Source organism: Desmodus rotundus, chromosome 4, assembly GCF_022682495.2.
Source record: "Desmodus rotundus isolate HL8 chromosome 4, HLdesRot8A.1, whole genome shotgun sequence".
NCBI classification, from domain to species: Eukaryota; Metazoa; Chordata; class Mammalia; order Chiroptera; family Phyllostomidae; genus Desmodus; species Desmodus rotundus.
In genome coordinates, this window is record NC_071390.1 from 67,376,880 (window position 1) to 67,398,836 (window position 21,957).

Sequence of the window (21,957 nt, forward strand, 5' to 3'; positions counted from 1 at the left end):
GCTGGGTCGGGGGGTGGGAGGGGGCAGGGATCCCAGAGGTGCATAAGGACTGTTTCTCTCATTTGTGCCGGTTTGGGTGCTGTGAGTGTTGATTGCCATGTTTCTTCCTCAGAGTTCATGGATAGGTCCACTTCTCAGAAAAGCAATGTCACTGGCCCTGGCCATCCCTATGTCCCATTGGGCTCTTTGATGTAGGAAATTAAGTACCTGAAGTCCAAATGTGGAAGGGAGGTTATAGTTCACTCTAGGGCAGAATGCTAAGTAGGCCTGGGTCATTCAGTGCTCCTGCTCCCAGCAGCTGCTGGGTTTGCAGTGGGGTCTAGGGCTTTCCTTTGACCCAGGTAGGACTTGCAGAAACCACAGGCTCCCTCTTTGCAAGAAAAGAAACCACCTGAAATTGTTCTTTCTCAATATCCTCTTCCAGTCTCATTAAAGAGACTGCAGCTGCCAAACTTCAAACAACCAGGGAATCCCACTCCACTGTTGGTATTCCTTTTTTCCTCTGAAAGCACCTAGACTTGAGGCAGAACCCACAGCTGCCAGAGCTGTAGTTTTGAGAGATGGAAAACAAAAGAAAACAAAGGAGAGAGTAGAGCACAGCACAGATGCTCCAAGGGGAATGGGGGGGGGAGGGGGTCTTGGGACTTGTCCTTGGTTGTCATGGATCCCCATCAATGGCAAAAGGGGCACACTGAATCAACCAGAGCACACCCCTCCCCACCTAGCTCAGTACTTGGCCCTGGCCAGCAGCAACAAAATGCCCAGAAGATGGGTGGCGAGTAAGGAATGCCATGCATGGGACCCCTTTTAACACATGGAAGTACACGGCCATTACCAGGACCAAGAGGGACCTAACCCAGCGTGAGGGAGTCAGAGAAGGTCACCTGGAGTGTTGTTTAAATCAAAAATAAAAGGACATATGGGATCTGGTGAAGACAGTGGGGGAAGGGAGAGAATGGGGACAGGAAGTGAAGGTACCCAGACAGAGGAAGGGGCACAGCAAAGGCCAAAAGGCCTGAGGGAGCGCGAGGGCTTCAGCATAAATAAGGCAGCTCAGTGGGTCCAAGGAGCTAGGGGACCCAGGTTTTTCAGAGAAGAGAGAGGACTTGTCAGCCTGGATTAGGCCACCCTGGTGAGGAACTGGACACAGGAAGCTATAGAGGGCCACCAGGAAGGTAGAGTGGCTCAACTGAGGCTATGAAACACCAGGGGAAATACCTCCAGCTTCCAGAAATAGCGTCATAATTAATAGAAAAACAGTAATGGTGGGTGATCAGGTGGTATCAAAAAGTGTGCCTACTTTGTTTAACCTGAACAATCTTTGCTAATTAATTCTTAAATATTCACATGCTGGAATTAAAATACTCTGTTACAGAAGCCAAAGTGATCAATGCTTTTCCAGGCTAATGGAAGGGCTGGAGGCAGGGAGCTAGCTTCAGCCCCGGGTAGAACCAGGGCACTACAGGCCTGAGAAGCACTTCCAAAGGGATGTGTTCAGTGTTCCAGGTCCATGTTGGCTAGTACCAGGAGGTAGTGACATGAAAATGTTGTCACACCTGACAGAAGAGCTCACATGCTAAACCTGGCCAGGGAACTGCTAAACACTTAAGGGAGCCAGAGGTACTGGAAGCTTGAGACTGCCCTGGTAGGATGAGAGGTAGTGCAGGGATCATAGACCAGCAGGCCCAGAGCAGAACACCCAGCTAACCCTGCTCCATCTTGATTCCATCTGTGGGGGCATGAAACTTTCCCATGAGCCCACTGTGGATGGGAAGGACTGAATCTTGTTATCAAAACATCTGAGTCCTCATCTGCTACTGTTCAGCCAGACATGATGTGGCTCCCAGCTCTGTAGCCCTTCTGCAATGGGCTGACCACAAGAAGCCTGTCCAGCCACACACACAGTGTGGCTATGAGCCCCCTAAAAGTGTGTGGACAAAAACTCAGGTGTCTTCCACAAGCACTCAGACACCTGCTTGAAATGGGGCCCTCAGATTTCCTGGGGCCATGGAGATGTGGAGAGTAGAGCATATCAGAGGCAGCTCTGAGGATGTGGTCATATCAGAAAGGAGATAGACCTCCCCATCAAGGGCTCAGGTATATGATGTTGGGACAAGCCGCAGAGCCAAGCAGAGGCCCCCGTAAGGCTGCATGACTCCAGGAGGGGGCAGCCCACCCACTTAACATCAGGGCTTCAGACTGAAGAAGGCCTGTTTTCCAGAGTGAGTCTTTGCAGAGAAAGCAGGCACAGGGATGCTGGAAACAGTGCAGAATAGCTAATTAATACTGGTGAAGCATTGTGGATGGGGAAAGCACTGCATAACCACTAAGTGGTGGGGTTATTATTATTCATGCAATATTCATACTGTGCTCTTCAGCCTCTGAGAAGCTTCATTCAGGGGTCCTCCGGGACCTGGCAGGAAGCATGTGCACAGGGGCAGGGCTGTGGGAAGACAGCTGGCATGGCCCACAAAAAAGGGGCTATGACACTGCAGAGGAAGCAGTGACATCAGCCAACACAAGAGCCCTGGACCTTGGCAACATAGAGCCATCTGCCTTCATCTATCAGGAGAGGTTCCCTGAGCTCTGCTGTGGGGCAGGGTATGCCCAGTGTTCCCATCATAGTTATCTACTCTAAGGCAGCTTCTAACATTTGCAGAGCCCAGGGCATGCCACATATCTAAATATTTAGAAGTTCTAAATCAAGCCATATACAGGGCCCTGCTCACTTCCCTCCCAGGGTCCTGCAGTCCACATCCTAGGGGTCACTTTCTCAGGGAGAAGCTCAGCTCTGCCAAAGCCTCAAGAACTGGCAGGGTCTTCTGGACAGAGGAGGAGGGTGCTGGGCCTCTTGGAATGACTAGGCCTTCCAGGATTGGGAATGGGATCTGGCCCAATCAGACTACTAACAGGTCCTTCTACCCAACAACTAGTTACCTAGAAACTGGGTCTGCCTAGGAATGCTTATTGGTCATTGAAATGACACTCCCTCACTCTTTCATTTCCTTGGCCCTGAGCAGACTGTGGTTCCCCCTCCGGGAGGCACCACACTCACCTTCAGCTGCCCAGTACACATACAAGTCCTTTCTTATATACATGTGCTGATCCAATTCCTGAACTTCCTGAAGATTTTCTAGCAAGACCCACAAGAAAAAACATCTTTGTGTTTGGATGTGTGTGTGTGTGTGATATGGGGGCCCCTAAGGTCAGGGCAGGGACAGGGGCTCTTCCCCTGGGGACCAGAATCCACATTTTACCAGGAAGCCCCAGCAGATAATGTGCCCTCTCAGGGTCACACACCTGAATTGGAGGGCTCTGGGGTTTGAACCTGGGTTAGCCTGGCTCCACAGAAGTGTCACACCAGTGCATAAAGCAGACAGTGGCTCCAAGCTGACCGCAATTTCATAATGTGTCATGTGTGCTTCACCTGAAGCTTAGGAGGGTCTCTGTTCTTTGTTCCCCAAGGTCATCTCAGAGACCCTCTAAGAAGAGACAGAGCCTTCCCTAAGTCAGTTTAATTGCCCTGTTCAACATTGTCTTCTGTGGAGCTGAGCATGAGCTGGCCAAACACTATGATGGACATCACATCTCAGCCACATCCCTGGACCTCAGGACACATGCTGCTTCCAGTGGAGAACCTGGAGGGAGCCGTGCCCTGCAGCCTCAGAAGCCAGTATAGTCCTTGTTGGCGTGATCTTCATCAAATCCAGCTTGTCTTCTTCTGGCTACAAAATCTTCCTGCTGCCAACCACCTGCTACTTGCAGCTAGGGGTCCTCCCTCCGAGGCTGCTTAATGCCCTTCAGGATAAGGCCTGCCCTCCTCCACATGGCTCATTAGGCTCTCCTCCACTAGCCCTTGCTACATCTCAGCCCCATGTCCCATTCCCCTCCACTCCATGCTGGCTTCATCCCCATCCTCCATCCCCCCTGTCCCAACCAGATTTGCTCCTAAAGACTGGCTTCTGGAAGCTGAGGTTCCCTTTCATGCACTAATCAACTCACAAACAAGTGCCAGTTACTGGGTATAGCTGAAATGGTGGCTTAGCAAGACCAGATTCCTGCCAACAGAGGCAACAATACTGGGGGAACAAGACACCAAATAGACATGCAGGAGAACAGATCTGCTACTAGGATTGTGAGGAGCACTGTAAGATAGCATCTGGGCCCTGGCAAAGGGGCAGCACACATTCCACACAGGGGACATGACATGCGGAGGCCTTGAGACTGGACAGGAACTTGGACATTGATAGGGTTGGGGAGCAGGAACATCAGGTGGGCCATGTGACAGGCCAGGAGAACCTGTGGACAAAGTAAACACTTTAGTCTGTCCTGGCAGCAGTGGGAAGCTGCTGAAGGATTGAAAGTAGGCAGAGGCATAATCAGTTTGATCTCAACAAAATTTCTCTTCCAGGAAGCCCTCCCAGATACCTTAGTTTGGATTAAGGACTCCTCCTCTGTTTTTCTCTGTTTCATTCATCTCAGCACTTAACACAACACATTGCAACTGTCCTCCTAATAGACTGTCAACTCTTTCAGCTTGGGGCCTGACTCACTTATTTTTGTGTCCCAGAAACACCTGGTGAAAATCAATGTTTGCTTACCATAAGAGAAACCCCTGTGTCCATATGTCCCAGTCCTCTGGAATAGCCCCCAGCTCCAGACCCTTCACCATTACCCCTGGACACCAACTCCTTGAAAACATGGCCTGAAGGTCTGTATAGGCTCATACAGGTCTCTGAGCTGGGAACAGGCAAATTCCAGATAGAAACCACCTAGCTGCTCATCCGTTTCATTCAGGTATGCAGGGGAGAGTGAGCCCTGTTCATCTTACTGAGAACCATTAGCTTGTTATTTTGTGAAATCAAATTTAATAAAAGAAGCAGTTCAAGAAATTCTGGTGGATTAATGAGGGTCTGGGTGTGACAGAGACGCTTACAGTGACTTTAAAGAAGAAGCACACGTGGTCTAATTTGGAAGTGAGTGAGAAGTCTGCGGATTTGTAACAACCAGGTCAGCTCTGGCTTCTCAGCTTCTCAGCTGTGGCTCCATCCAGGGTGCGAGGACCACAGGGATTTCCTGACAAGTACTCTCCCAGGGTCATTCTTCCTGCCTTCACATCATGGGGCATTTTCTCCCCTTCAGGAGTCTCTAGGATCGGGTATGTGTATTTAAGAGATGTTATGTAGCCCAAACCTCTCTCCAAAGAATACTCCCCCAAATCACACTTTTCCCCAGGCTCTTAACAATTCATTTCAGGGAAAGATTGGAATAAGCTTACTTTTCATGAACCCTCTCACTAAGTAGAGTTAAACTCCTATCATTATATTAAAAACCAACATAAGAAGCTCCTGAAAGATGGAGAGACAAAGCAAACTGACTGAGGATATTGGGAGCCCTGGTGGAGACAACAATGTCCTGAGGTCAGGGTGTGGTTTAGTAGTTGGTATCTGTCACAGCTCATAAAAATATGAGTCAATAAATAGACTTCCATTCTCCTGTAAGATTTCTAAATTGTGTGTAACAGTTAAAGTTAAAAATGATAATATGTATGATCTAGTTCCCAATGTACATAGAAGAAATACTTTAAGAGAGTAAAGGGACATAGAGGCACAATTTCTACATTTCCCTTGAACTGTTAAAATGTTGACACCAGTAGACTGTGATACATTATGTGTATACAATGTGATACAGCAACCGCTATAAAAAGCTATGAAAAGCAATACACTCAAAAACACTACAGACAAATCAAAATGAAATTCTAAAAATGATTCTAGCAATGCACAGGAAGGTAGGAAAAAAGGAAATGACAAAGAACAAACAGAAATTGAAATAGAAATTGGCAGGCTTGAAAGCTCTATTATATCAATAACTAAATTAAATGTAAGTTACATAAACTTGCCAAATAAAAAACAAATTTTCAAACTCAGTTTAAAAAGCAATTAAACTATATGCTGTTTATAAGAAACTCATTCCAAATATAACACAGGTAGGATAAAAGAAAAAGTATAGAAAAAGAAATGCTATGCAAACACTAATTTAAAAAAAAGAGTGGCTCAAAGGGCAGTTCCATTTTTAGTTTTCTGAGGAAATTCCATACTGTTTTCCACAGTGACCTCACCAGTCTGCATTCCCACCAACAGTGCACTAGGGTTCCCTTTTCTCCACCTCCTCTCCAACATTTGTTTGTTGATTTGTTTATGTTGGCCACTCTGACTGATCTAGGCAGCAGAGAGAAAGAAGGAGCTTATACCTTTTGCAACAGCATGGATGGAACTGGAGAGCATTATGCTAACTGAAATAAGCCAGACAGTGAGGGACAAATACCATATGATCTCACCTTTAACTGGAATATAATCAACAAAAGAAAAAAGCAAACAAAATATAACCAGAGACATTGAGGTTAGGAACAATCTAGCAATAGCCAGGGGGGAGTGAGGAGGGGACAGTGAGGAGAAGGGATTACAGGAACTACTATAAAGGACACATGGACAAAATCAAGGGGGAGGATAGAGGTGGAGGAGGGGGGTTTGGCTGGGGGGGTAGAGGGATGGGGAGAAAAGGCATACAACTGTAATTGAATAACGATAATTTTTTTAAAACTGGCTATACTAATATCAGTCAAATTTCAGAGCAAATAAAGTTATCAGAGCCAGTTATATACATTACATTATATTACATAATGATAATTATCATTATCATTTACATAATGATAAGTCAATTCACCAAATAGACAAAGTAATCCTAAATGTCTATATAGCAAACAATAGTGACAAAATATGTAAAACAAAAACTGATAAAACTGAAAGAAAAAAAAAGACAAATTTATGATTATAGTTGAAGGCTTCAACAACCTTCTTAATAATCAATGGAACACTAGATAGAAAATCAGTAATGATATTAAAAAATTCAACCATTCTATCAAGCAACAGGACCCAAAACTAGCAGAATACCCATTCTCTTTAAACACTCATATTAGATATATTAAAATAGACTATATGCTGGGTCAAACCTGAACAAATTTGGAAGAATTTCAATCATACAAAGTATGTTCTCTGATCAAAATTGACTCAACTGGAAATAAATAATAGAAAGATAACAGAAAAATTTCCAAACACTGGGAAACTAACAATACTTCTGAATAATCCATGGGTCAAAGAGGAAGTCCTAAGGGAAATTAACACTGAATAAAAATGAAAACACACATATGAAAGTTTGTGAGACATAGCTAAAGCAGTGCTGAGAGGACAATTTATAGCACTAAATACCTCCTTTTTTTACATTACAAAAGAGGAAAATCTTAAATTAATAATCTAATATCCCACTTGAAGAAACCAGAAGAATATCAAAATAAAGCCAGAGTAAACAGAAGAAAGTAAATAATAAAACAAGAGCAGAAATCAATGAGATTGAAGAGAAAAATCGGTGAAACAAAAAATTGGTTCTTTGAAAATACTGATGGAATTGACAGACCTCCAATAAGACTGACAAAAGGAACAGAGAGAAAAAAAACCACTACCAATCAGACATAAAATAGGGATATCACCACAGACCATGCACACATCCAAAATGATAATAAGGAAATACTATGAACAACTCTAAGTATAAAAACATGATGACTTAGATAAAATGAACCAATTCCTCAAAAAGTACAAACTATCATAACTCACCTGATATGAAATAGATACTTTGAATTAAGAAAATTGAATTTATAATCTATAAACTCTCCCAAAAGAAATCTGAAGTCCCAGATAGTTTCATGGGGGAATTCTAAAGTTAGCACCAACACTATACTATCCCATCCAGAAAGTAGAAGAGGAAGGAATATTCTCTCATTCATTTTATGAAGCCAGCATTACAATGATCTTTAAACCAGACAAAAACAACACAAAGAAAAGGAGACTGCAGACCAGTATCTTTCATGAATATAGATTCAAAATCCTTACCAAAATGTTATCAAATAGAATTCAACAAGATAAAAGAATTATATGTCATGATCAAATGGTATCTATTCAAGGATACAAGACTGGTTCAACATTCAAAAATCCATCAGTGTAATCCACCATATTAACAAGCTAAAAAGAAAAAAATCACATAATTATATTCAGTCAGGTAGAAAAGGCATTTAACAAAATTCTTACCCATTCACAACAAAAACTCTCAGAAAACTAGGAATAGAGAGAAATTTCTTTAACTTCTACAAAAAAAACAATCCTACAGCCAACATCAAACTTAATCATGAGAAACAAGATGCTTTCTCATTAAGATCAAGAACAAAGCAAAGATATCTGCCATCACCATGCCTCTTCAACATAGTGCTGGAAGCTCTTGCCAACCCAAAAGTCAAGAAAAGGAAATAAAATGCATATTACTTATAAAGGAAGAAATACAACTGTCCCTAGTTGCAGATGACATCATGATCCATGTAGAAAATTCCAAGGCATCTAAAATATAACTTAAAACTAAAAACTCTACAAGGCTGATAATAAAAATTTTAAAAAAGCTTAATAGCAGCACAATTCACAACAGCCAAGAGTTGGAAACATCCTAAGTGCCTATTGATAGATGAATGGATTAAAAAACTGTGGTTCATTTACACAATGGAATACTACTCAACAGAATAAAAAGAGGGAACTCCTACCTTTTGCAATAGCATGGATAGAACAAGATTATTATGCTAAGTGAAATAAGCCTTGGTGGTGAAAGACAAATACCATATGATCTCATTTATAACAAGAATCTAATGAACAAAATAAACCAATGAGCAAGATAGAACCAGAGGCATAGAATCATGGAACAGACTGACAGCAGTAAGAGGGGAGGAGGGAAATGGGGACTGTATGAAAGAGGGTGAAGGGATTAGTTGAAGAACATACATAAAGGACCCATGGACATGGACAACAATGTGGGATTGACTATGGAGGTGGGGGGCAGGCTGGATGAAGAGGGGAAAAAGGAGAAAATTGAGACAAGTGCAACAACATAAACAATACTAAAAGATAAATAAAGTAGGAATTACTGTATCATCTTGAAACTTATATACCTACAGAAATCAAGACTGTGTGGTATTGGCAAATGAACAGACACATACATCAATGAAAAAGCAAAGATAACCAAGAAATAGTCCACAAAAGTATGACTAACTGATTTTTGACCAGAGATCAAAATCAATTCAAAAGAGGAAAGATAATTTTCAACCAATCATGCTGGAGCAATGGGAGATTTTTATAGTAAAAAAGTGCTTTGACCTAAATTCACAAAGGAACTTAAAGTGGATAATAGATTTAAATGCAAAATATAAAACTATGTAACTTTTAGAAGAAATAAGATAAAATCTTGGAGAGTTGGGACTTGGTGAAAATTTCTCAGATACGATATCAAAAGCATAATCCATAAAAGTATCATTAATTTAGACAATTAAAATTAAATACTTTTGTTCTATGAAAGAACCTGTAAAGAGAAAGAAAAGACAAGCTAAGAGACTGGGAGAAAATATTTTCAGGTTATATATTTGACTAAGGACTCATGCAGGATATATTAAGAACTCTTAAAATTCAATAGCAACAGAGGAGAGAAGATGGCAGTGAGATAGGTGGGAGCGGAGTCCACTGCCCCCTGCTCATGGGTGAAACACCTAGCCGATCTTCTGAGGAACAGAGCAAACAGCCAACGGTTTCCAGCATATATGAAGATTGGAGACCAAAAATTGTAAAGGACATTCAAAAATCAGATGGTAAGGAGAGCGCTTAAGGACAATAAGGTCCCTGGGACCAGTGGTGGGGACCAGGGCAGCTGCAGCCCCAGGCCTGGCATGGGCAGGGTCTGCTGCAGGATTCTTGGCAGAGAGCCAGACTGGGCTGTGTGAGAGGCCAGGTGCTTGTTTGGACCAGGGGGCTTGAATAGGAAGAAGTTTTCAAAAAGAAAAAAAGAAAAAAGAGGCACCCCTCAGCTGTTTGGGGAATTCTCCACAGCAGCCACTCGCCTCCTGTGCCCCTACCTCCACAGCCCCTGGGTTGGGGCGCTCCCATGCCCGAAGCACCAGGGGCAGAGCACCTTCCACCTAACCCCTGTGCCCAGAGACCTGCAGGGCCAACTGGATCTCTAGGAGGAAGATGGAAACGCCTCGCAGAGGGGAGCTGCAGGGCTCAGGGAGACAGCAGTCACTGGAAAGACTTGACTGGGGAGGGGGTGGGGAGGGGGAGCTGAACTACCCTGAAGGGGAGCTGAGAGTCCCTAGCATCTAGGACAGCAGAGAGCAAGAAGGTGGTATGTGAGTTGCCCATAATTGGTAGACCTCAAGGACAGCACAACTGGTAGACTAAAGGCCTAGGCTGAGTGCAGAAGAGCACTGAGGAACTGGGCTGGAGCCTGAACAACAGCATAGACTGTGGCTCAGGAAGGGAGAAAAGCTAAACTAATCCCTCCTCAGCCTGACACAGCCAGGAAGACCAGCAGAACTGGCTTGACCGGTTTAAAGCCCGCAGAAGGCTTTTTTTTTCTTTTTTTTTTTTTTTTTTTGCTTTATCAAAGCTATTCTTTAGTGAAACTGGCATTTTTTTGGTGTTTTTTTTTTTTTCTTAACTCCTTCTTCCTTTCTGTCCTTTCTTTTTGTTTATTCCTTCTTCCTTCCTTCTTTTATTTATTTTTTTAATTTTAATTTTTTCCAATTCTGTCTTCCTTTCTTTCCTAGTTTTTTTTATTCCTTCCTCATTCCTTTCCTTTTTTATTCCACCTTCCTTTCTTCTTTTTTTTTAATTTAATTTTTTTAAATTCCTTCTTCCTTCCTTCCTTCTTTTTTCTTCTTTTCCCACAGGTGAGACAATAAAACCTGGAGCTGTGAAAAAACCAGAGGTCGACCCAAACAGCATTTATCCCAACAACAGAGACAGTGAGACAAATTTCACTTTGCTTTTCCAGAGAACTTGCAAGGAGGGAGCAGTTGAATACCAGTACACCTGCTGGAAGAGGAAACCCACCAGCAAAGTAACCACCAACAGATAACAACGGAAGAAGGTGAAGAAGAGAGTGGAAGCCACACTAACTGCAATCCAGGATCAATATGGAAATACAACTACATGGTGGAGAAATTACCAACAACAAACTGAACAAGAGTGAGAGAGAAGACTCAAAACATTGTACACACGGAAGAACCAGATTCAAAACAACCTGTCCACACCTGCACAACAGAATACAAGGCATGGTGGATGGAGTGACCATCAGTTAACCAACTGGAGGGAAGGACCCACCAAAGAAAAACCCAACAACAATGAAAACCCAAACACATAAAGAGAGTCAACATAAATGATAGCCCAAGACCAATAAGCTCAGGAAATTAAGGAGACTACAGCACTGAATCTTACAGTTATTCTAGCATACAAATTCACACCATAAACCAAGGGAGTCAGAACAGATCAATTTAAGAAGCAGAGGCTAACAAGAAGAGTCTCACAAACAATGGGAAGACAAAGAAACAATCCCCAAATGAAAAGAAGGAGGAAGCCTCAGAAGAATTCTAAATAAAATAGAGGCAAGTCAACTATCAGATATTGAGTTCAAAGCACTGGTTATCAGGAAGATCAATGAGCTCACAGAAAATTACCAGAAACTACAGGGAAACTACAGTGAACTCACTGCAAACTATATCAACATGAAAAAGGAAATAGAAAATGTGAACAAAGGCCAAGAGACAATTAAAAACACAATTTCTGACTGAAGACCTTAATAGAAGGAATCAAAATCAAGCTAGATGAAGGAGAGGATCAGTTCAGTGAGCTGGAGGACAAGGTAAAAAAAAAACACCCAGAGCAAGAAAAGGAAGAGAGGCTCAGATAGGAGAAAGAGAGATTAAGGGAAATGCAGGACAACATGAAACATAGTAATATCCATATAATAGGGATACCAGAAGGAGGAGAAGAAGAGCAAGGGGTAGAAAACCTGTTTGAAAAAGTAATGATGGAAAACTTCCCTAATTTGATGAGAGAAAAACTCACACAAATCCAGGAAACACAGAGGGTCCCAATCAAGAGGAAGGCCCACTTCAAGACACATCATAGTTAAAATGGCACAACTCCAAGACAAAGAGAGAATCTTAAAGGCAGCAAGGGAGAAACAGAAAGTACCATACAAGGGAGCCCCAAAAAGGCAAACAGCTGACTTCTCAATGGAAACGCTCCAAACCAGAAAAGAATGGCAAGAAATATTCCAAGTTATGAAAACCAAAGGCCTGCAACCAAGACTACTTTATCCAGCAAGGCTCTCAATCAAGATAGAAGGCTACATAAGGAGCTTCACAGACTAAAGAAGTCTAAAACATTACACCTCCACCAAACCAGCTCTGAAAGAGATGCTAAAGGGACTGCTTTAAGAAAAGGAAGGAAAAGAGTGAGAGAGAGAAAAGCACTGGTACAAATTAATGGCAATGAATAAGTACCTATCAATAATAACCTTAAATGTAAACAGATTAAATGCTTAAATCAAAAGACATAGAATAGCTGAATGGACAACAAAGCAAGACCCACACATATGCTGCCTACAAGACACACACCTCAGAACAAAAGACATACACAGACTGAAAAGTGAAGGGCTGGAAACAGATATTCCAAGCAAACAGACAGGGAAAAAAAGCCAGGGTAGCAATACCCATATCGGACAAAATGGACTTAAAAAAAGGGGCCATAAAAAGAGACCCAGAGGATCACTTCCTAATACTCAAGGGAAGAATCCATCAAGAAGACAAAAACATTGTAAATATATATGCACCCCACATAGGAGCACCCAAAAACATAAAGAAAACCTTGGAGGACTCCAAGAAAGATATTGGCAGCAACACAATTATAGTAGGCGATTTCAACAACCCATTGTCAAAAATGGATGGATTTTGCAAACAAAATATCAACAAAGATATTGCGGCATTGAACAATGTCCTACATCAAATGAACTTAACTGACATATAGAGAGAGCCTTTGAACCCAAAGAAGCAAAATGCACATTCTTTTCAAATGCACATGGAACATTTCCAAAGATAGACCACATGATAGGACACAAAACAAGCCTCAACAAACTCAAGAAAATTGAAATCATATGAAGCATTTTCTCTAACCACAAGGGACTGAAACTAGAAACCAACCTCAAGGAAAAACTCAAAAACACTCAAACTCATGGAGATTGAATAGCATGCTATTAAACAATGAATGGGTCAAGAATGAGAGCAAGGAAGAAGTCAAAAAGTTGCTGGAAATAATGAAAATGAACTCACAACAACCAAAACTTATGGGACACAGCAAAGGCAGTCCTGAGAAGGAAGTTCATGGCAATACAGGCCTACCTACAAAAGATAGAAACATTTCAACAAACAACCTAACCCTACGCCTACAAGAACTCAAGGAACAACAACAAAGGCAGCCCAGAGCAAGTAGAAGGAGGAAATAACCAAGATCAGAGCCTAATTAAATGACATAGAGACTAAAAGCACAATTCTAAGGATCAATGAATCCAGGAGCTGGTTCTTTGAAAAGATAAACAAAATCAACAAGCCTTTAAAGCAGACTCATCAAGAAAAAAGAGAGAGGACCCAAATAAACACAATCAGAAATGAAAGAGGAGAAATTACAATGGATACCACAGAAATACAAAGGATTGTAAGAAATTACTCTGAAGAACTGTACACCAAGAAATGTGAAAACCTAGGTGAAATGAACTAATTTCTAGAAAAATATGACCTTCCAAAACTGAATGAAGAAGAAGCAGAAAGCCTGAACAGGCGAATAACACCCAGTGAAAGTGGAGCATAAATCAAGAAACTCCCAACACACAAAAGCCCTGGACTGGATGGTTTCACAGGAGAATTCTACAAAGTATTTGAGGAAGAGATAACCCCTATCCTTCACAGACTATTCAAAAAAATCCAAACTGATGGAAGACTCCCAAACTCTTTTCATGAAGCCAGCATCATCCTAATCCCAAAACCAGATAAAGACACAACAAAGAAAGAAAACTTCAGGCCAATATCACTGATGAACATAAACGCTAAAATCCTCAACAAAATATTGCTAAACCACATCCAACAATATATTAAAAAGATCATACACCATGACCAAGTGGGATTCATCCCAGGGATGCAAGGATGGTACAATATTCTCAAATCAATAAGCGTAATACATCACATCAACAACAGCAAAGACAAAAATCACATGATCGTATCAATAGATGTGGAAAAAGCATTTGATAAGGTACAGCACCCACTTATGATAAAAACGCTTAGCAAAGTGGGAATAAAGGGAGCATTCCTCAACATAATAAAGGCTACACATGAGACACCTACAGCCAACATCATACTCAATGGGCAAAAACTAAAATCTTTCCCACTAAGATCAGGAACAAGACAAGGTTGTCCACTTTCATCACTTGTATTCAGCATAATGTTGGAAGTCCTAGCCACAGCATTCAGACAAGAAAAGGAAATAAAAGGCATCCAAATAGGAAAAGAGGAAACAAAACTGTCATTGTTTACAGATCACATGACGGTGTACAGAGTAAATCCTATAGACTCCACCAAAATACTGCTCGACCTTGTAAATTAATTTGGCAAAATAGCGGGGTACAAAGTCAATATTCAGCATTTTTGTGTATCAACAATGAAACACCAGAAGCAGAAATCATGAAAAAAAATTCCATATGATCTAGCAACAAGAAAAATAAAATACCTAGGAATAAACCCAACCAAGGATGTAAAAGACCTGTAGTCAGAAAACTACACAGCAGTGAAGAAAGAAATTAAGGAAGACACAAACAAATGGAAATGTATAACATTTTCATGGATCAGATGAATTAACATCATCAAAATCTCCATGCTACCCAAAGCAATTTATACATTCAATGCAATACCTATTAAAGTACCAATGGCATATTTCACAGATATAGAACAAACACTTCAGAAGTTTATATGGAACCATAAATGACCCCAAATAGCTGCAGCAATTTTGAGAAAGAAAAGCAAAGTAGGAGGGATAACAGTACCTGATATCAAACTGTATTACAAGGCCACTGTAATCAAAACAGCCTGGCACTGGCATAATAACAGACAGATAGACCAATGGAACAGAATAGAGAGCCCAGAAGTAAACCCAATTCTCTAAGGTCAAGTAATTTTTGACAAAGGGGGCAGCAGCATAAATGGAGTAAAAATAGCCTCTTCAACAAATGGTGTTGGGAGAGCTGGACAGCTACATGCAGAAACATGAAGCTTGAGCACCAACTTACGCCATACACAAAAATAAATTCAAGGTGAATAAAAGATTTAAATGTAAGTTGTGACACCATTGAAGTCCTAGAGGAGAACATAGGCAGGAAAATCAGATATTCCATACAGCAATATTTTCACTGATGTGTCCCCTAGAGCAAGGGACATAAAGGAAAGAACAAAGAAATGGGATCTCATTAAAATAAAAAGCTTCTGTACAGCTAAAAAAAAGCAGCATTAAAATGAAAAGATAGCCAACTGTATGGGAAAACATATTTGCCAAAGATACCTCAGACAAGGGTTTAATCTCCAAAAGAACTAATACCACTCTACTCTAAGAAGACAAGCAATCCATTTGAAAAATGTACAAAGGACTTGAACAGACACTTCTCCAAGGAGAACATACAAAAGGTCCAGAGACACATGAAAAGATGCTCAGTATCACTAGTTATGAGAGAGATGCAAATTAAAAGCACAGTGAGATACCACTTCACATCAGTGAGAATGGGCATCACAAACAAAGCAACAAACAACAAGTGTTGGAGATGTTGTGGAGAAAAGAGAACCTTAGTGCACTGTTCATGGGATTGCAGACTGGTGCAACCACTATGGAAAACAGTATGGAATTTCCTCAGAAAACTAAAAATGGATCTGCCTTTTGACCCTGCAATTCCACTGCTGGGATTATATACTAAGAACCCTGAAACACCAGTCCAAAAGAACCTATGCACTTCAATGTTCATAACAGCACGATTTACAATAACCAAGTACTGGAAGCATCTATTAGTAAATGTATGGATCCCAAAACTTTGGTACATTTAGACAATGGAATTCTACACAGCAGAAAGAAAGAAGGAGCTCCTACCTTTTGTGACAGTATGGATGGAACTGGAAAGCATTATGCTAAGTGAAATAAGCCAGGTGGTGAAAGACAAATACCATATGATCTCACTTTTTACAGGAACCTAATCAACAAAATGAACAAGGAAGCAAAATATAACCAAAAACATTGAAATTGAGAACAGCCTGACAGTGAACAGAGGGTAAAGGGGAGGGATATAAGGGGAAAAGGATGAAGGATTTGCAGGAACCATTATAAAGGACACATGGACAATAATGGGTGGGGTAGAAAGGGGAGGGAGGTGGGAAGGGCTGGGGAGTTGGAGGGGTGGGGGGCAAAGGCAGAAAACTGTACTTGAACAACAAAAAAAATTCAATAGCAAGAGAAAAACACAAGCAACCTAATTAGAAAACAAGCAAAAGCCATGAGGAAAATTCCTGCTCTATCAGGAAACTTCTCATTGCCCTCCTCGTGTACAGCATTTTTCTTTACCTTTTACTGAGTTTCTGGAAAACCCTGGCATACTAGTTTTCTCTGGTTGTGTGGCAATTTGTCATACAGGAAAAAAAACCACTAATACATCAAGAATACTTTCCCATTGGAATCCCCACCCCACAGGATTGTGAACCATTGTCTTGGCAGGGATCAGAAATGGGGAAAGCTGTCAGGGAGGATTTTTACAAAGATCTCAGGGACTAAGAGTCAAGGAATAAAGTGATAACTTTGACTTGTAAGATAAAAACTAATTTAATTCTCTTTATCCGTGCCTCTGCCATCTTTTCATTATAAGTTAAGAGGAGGGATAAGACTCTGTTCTCTTCAATAACTCTGGCTCCTTTAATGAAGAATGTTTTAGGCAACTAGAATGTAATTAAAGTGATATTGTATTTCTTTTATTAACATGATTACAGTAATATATAGATTTCAGTGGGTGCTTTCCATCGGAACTAAAATAGAGACAGATGGCGGACATTTTGGTTGGAATTAAAATCAATAGGAATATTTTACATGTCAGCTTCTTTTTTAAAAAAGGTGCAAACCTCTAATAAGATGTCTAGAAACTTTACCAGATATTTTCAATAATTATTTTAGAGCAGTATTTTAGCAAAATTTAAAAATATTGATTGGTCAATAGTTAAGTGGCAAAATATTTACTTAGAATTGTAACAACCATAATCCAAAACCTAGCTGTGAGTATTTATTATTATTGTTGTTGTTGTTGTTATTATTATTATTTCAGAAGTCATCAACCTTAGATATCCTATGGCTCCAAATGTGAAACCCTGAGAAGAACACAAGGTCAGTTATGCAGTTTTCTGGTGGGGAATGGATAACCAGAATCTAATCATTAGTATATCAGGCAAACCACCAAATGTCTTATGAAAAATATTGTGTGAAAGAAAGGGGATGGAAGCTTCTAAAAGATCAATGTCCTAAAAGAAAAGGGCTGTGGAGATGCTCCAGATTAAAGAAGGCTAACAAGACATGGTTACCAAATGCAGTACCGCATCCTCTTCCGGCTTTTTTGTTAAGTAAGGTATAGTCAAAGCTGAAAAGGGCATTGTTAGGTCAACTCTGAAAATAGTGGACAACGATAGATTATGTAAATGTAGCTTGTCATTGTTAGATTTCCTGAAGCTGGTAATAGTACTGTGGTTATATGAGAGGTTGTCTCTAGAAAAAATGCACACTAATGTATTTAGGGGTTAAAAAAACATGTAGTATACAACTTACTTTCAAGTGGCTCAGAAAAAAAGCTCTCTCTCTCTCTGATAAATTTGATTGCATCACATTTAGAGACTTCTGCAGAGCAAAGGATGCCACAAAGATAAAAGATAACATACTGAGAGAAAATATTTGCAAATATTTGCAACACATTGACACAAATAATTAATATACAGAAAAAAATATTCAAATGACCAATAACCAAATATAACCAACATGAAATTTACAGGAAAAAATCTGGCTGTCTGATAAATATAGGAAAAATGGTTATTCTCATCAGTTATCAGGAACACATAACCTAAAAACTTGGCAATAATATTTTATAGTCCTCCAATTGGCAAAATATGAGAAGTTTGATAATATCAAGTGTCACTGAATCTGTAGGGGGACAGATATGTCCAGACCTCACTGATGGAAAGCAATTTGGTAATGTCCAATAAAAAGAGATCACGCACACCCATGACACAGCAACTTCTCTTCCAGGTGTGTCTCCTAGAAACACAGCTGCATCTTAGTTCCAGGAGCAGCACAGTCATGCCAAAAGCTAGAAAGTTCATTGCAGCAGCACTGGAGTCATGCAAAAAGCTAGAAACAACCTAAATTCCACTAGTACTAGAAAGGATAACTAAATTATAGATAGTATTTCAACAGATTCTCTAGAGGCAGTTGCAAATGAATACATCTCATTCATATTATCAGAACGAGTAGGTGGGTAATGCAGCATGTTGAGTGTGCTATGGTGGCATTCAGGCCAAGCCTTTAACACCTAGAAAGTGACACAGGAAGGAAGTGCAGCCAAAGCTGGTGCTGTTTCCTCTGGAAAAGGAGGGAGGAGAACAAGACAGAGGACGGAAGCCAAAAGAGCTTCAGCTCCTTCTCTGGTGTCATTCTTTTATGAATATGTCAATTTATCAACTACACACTTTTAAATACACATATCTTGAAAACAACCAAATTTTTTAATGTGTTAGGTTATGGTGTTGGTTCTGTGAATGTTTGTTATATTGATCTCAGTTTTTAAAAATATTTTTAGAATATTCAAAAACAGGTTTTTCAAAACTCTCCAAGTACTCAGTGTATGGGGTCCCATGAGAGCCTGAACACCATTGGGGTGACAGGCAGATGTGCTCCTCTCCCCACTGTGTCCTTAAAAGCCCTCTTACACACAGCTCTCACATACACCCTGGAACGACTAGCCTGGCTACCTGCCTTCACAGGCTGTTCATTAATAAGTTGCACTAGATAATCCAATCCCCTAGGTCTCTTTCACCAGTCCATAAAGGGAAAACCCTTTTTCTTACTGCTTTCAATAGGCTATCGTGTGTTTTTTTTGTTCATAGAAATTTACTTATTGGAATTAAGAATATATATGATTATTATGAAAAATTTCAATACAGAGAAACTAAAAATTGCCTATTTTCTAAAAATACTAAAGGATACTATTAACCATTTGGTAGAGTTTTGTCCAGTCAATTTTGAGATAGGTAAGCAAACATATACAAAATATAACCACATAATTATAACTTAATAACTATCACTTTGTTACTCCTCCTCTGTTCATGTTTATTCTGAGAAAGTTGTATCTTTCATTTAAATATACTGGATATTGTTTGAAACCTTAGAACACAATTGATTTAGCCAGAGTCCTACTGATAATCACTTGTTTCTAGTTTTCACTGTAGTCAGCAGTGCTGAATAACATTCTATTAAATATTTTGGAGAGATTTTACCCTATCGTTTCATTAAGATAAACCCTAAAGTTGGAATTTCTGGGTACAAGCTTGTGAACAACTCATATTTTGATGCATATTGCCAAATTGCCTTCTGGGAAGATTGGATCAGTAGGTTCCCCCATATCCCGTAGTGAGTGCTCACCTCATGGCAGATGCTGGCTGCCTGCTTTAAACATGGGAACAGATTGAATTCTCTTACCAACCTTATGAGGTGAGTACTATTATTATCCCCAAGTTACAGAGGAGGAAACTGCACACAAAGAAGATGAATAGCCAGCCCCATTCTTTGAGCTGGTAATAGTGGAGCAAGGGTTATCGTTTAGGGAGTTTAGGTCAGAGGTTCAACCCTAACCAATACTATCTTTACTAATAGTTTGTGAAAGCACTAACTAGTTAGAATACCTTGGCCAAGTCTTAAAACCTCATTCATAAAATGCAGGTAAGAGTGGGACTTCTTCCACAGATGGGTTGTGGGAACTGAATGAGCTCGTGGAAAGTATTTGACAGAGAATGCAGTTTAGCAGACTACAGAAGCACTCACAAATTTTAAGTGTTTTTATTTCTTCTATTATTTGTGATCCTGAGCATTTTAAAGGCCTACTGTTTGTTGGTAATTCTTCAATAAAGTACCTGTTCATATAATCTGCTCATTTTCCATTGGGTTTCTTAGATTTAACTTCCCTTCCCCCACGCCCGGAACAGATTATCTAAATAGGTCAAAAGCAGAAACAAGGGTTAGAACTTCTGCAACTTTCTTCCACTTTACTGAGCACACTTTGCATGAGCTTCCCTGCTCTCTGCTTCTCACCATCCCTTCATTGCCACTGTCAGAAATCATATCCACATGTAAATGTATACGTACCATGTCTGTCTGCCTGTCTTTGTTTTCTGGGGGGGCTTGTTGAGGGATTCAGAGTCCTGCCCATGGGAGTAGCTTTGCTATGTCCAGGAAAAAGGCTATTTCTCCAGAGAGAGAAGATTTAATTTAGAGACCAACTGCTTGCCTTTGAAAGAGCATGGGAAAGAGTATCTTTGTGTATCTGAGGGATGTCCATTGCCTTTTCAAGAAATAACAGTTGATGTCAGAGATGATTTTGCAAAGTTGCATGGTTCTTTCCTTCTCTGTCTGTCTCTATTGCCACATTTTTCTTTTTCTTTTTTCTTTTTTATTGACAAATGTTTCTAACCATCACTCTGTGCCTCCTCCATCTCTATCTCTCTTGGTGTCTTCCTCTCTGTTTCTCTGACCTTATATTTCTCCCACTATATCTGACTGTGCTTTTTCATTAATCCTTGCCTCTCTCTCTTGTTCCTTCTTTGGTGCACAGAATTAAAGATGACTTTAAAAAACAAAGATACCTCTGGATTAAGTAGGGGCTTACTTTTTTACTCTATAAGACTGATTCACCATTAACTGCAGAGAAGCATCTACATACCAACATTTTCTCATTTTATGTAATTATTTTGATTTAACTTAATTAAACTTAATTTTCACTCTATCCTAAAATGTAAACATTATTATCACCCATTTTATTGGTTCAGAAACTGACACTCAAAGAATCTAAGAAGTTTGCTGCAATTTGTCAGCAAAGGAGCCAAGTTTAAAGCTACATGTGTCTAGGTCCCAAGCCCAAAGCTCTTTCTGTCACATGACCCTTTCCTGTTCTCCCTGGCCCAGACCTTGTGTAAGTTGCAGTGGGAATGAAACAGACAAAAGCATTACTCGCTGTCCAGTCAAAGTGAGAAAAGCTATCTTTCCATAGAGACACAATCGTGCTTTAGGGACTGAACTCCAACAAGCAAGTGCTCACCCAGTTTTCCACTCATGGTGGCACCCCTGTCAATTGAGAGTAAAGTCCACCCCAGTTCCACATGCCTCACTTACCCAGGAGAAAGAGGAGGGCTCTCAGCATGCTGGCTGCCGAGCCCATGCTGACTCTGCTCCTGGCTCCTCCCTGAACAGGCACTGGCAGGCTGTGTGACCCGAGACTCCTGAGGACAGACACAAGCCCCACGTGATGGGAGGGCAGGAAGCCACTGCCACAACCCCATGTTTCTTAGTTCCTCTCAACTCTGTCTTAGAGCAGGGCTGAAAGAAGGCCTTGTCATCTTGGCCTCTGCTAGGTGGTGGAAGGTTGTGGCCCACAATTAGGACTAACTGTGACATACTGGGTGCTAGTTTTTACCCATCACTGTCTCCTGCAATCCTCCCACTTAGCACTGAAAAGAAGCATGGTTGGATGAAGATTCTTGCCTGAAGACCCAGGCCAGTAAGTTTAGAGGGGATAGGGGCTGCTTGCCTGGATCTCAAGCTCCTGCTGTGGTCCCCACAACATGTGGCAGGGTCAGAAAGCTCCCCTCTCCGGTCCAAAGCACAGCCCGGTCACTATTTTTGTGCCATGAACCTCTTAGTGTCTGGGGAC

General features: G+C 40.8%; 1 protein-coding gene across 3 annotated transcripts in view; it reads right to left on the reverse strand.

Annotated features, from left to right (window-relative positions):
* The window catches only part of TMEM273 (transmembrane protein 273), a 39,868-nt gene extending 18,365 nt beyond the window's left edge, over nucleotides 1–21,503 (reverse strand). For all 3 annotated transcript variants that reach the window (XM_045196101.2, XM_045196100.2, XM_045196099.2), the window contains exon 1: nucleotides 21,420–21,503. In XM_045196101.2, the coding sequence (XP_045052036.1) occupies nucleotides 21,420–21,465 (46 nt within the window). In that variant the 5' untranslated portion in view covers nucleotides 21,466–21,503. The remainder of the gene's footprint in view (nucleotides 1–21,419) is intronic.
* Nucleotides 21,504–21,957: the final 454 nt, after the last annotated feature.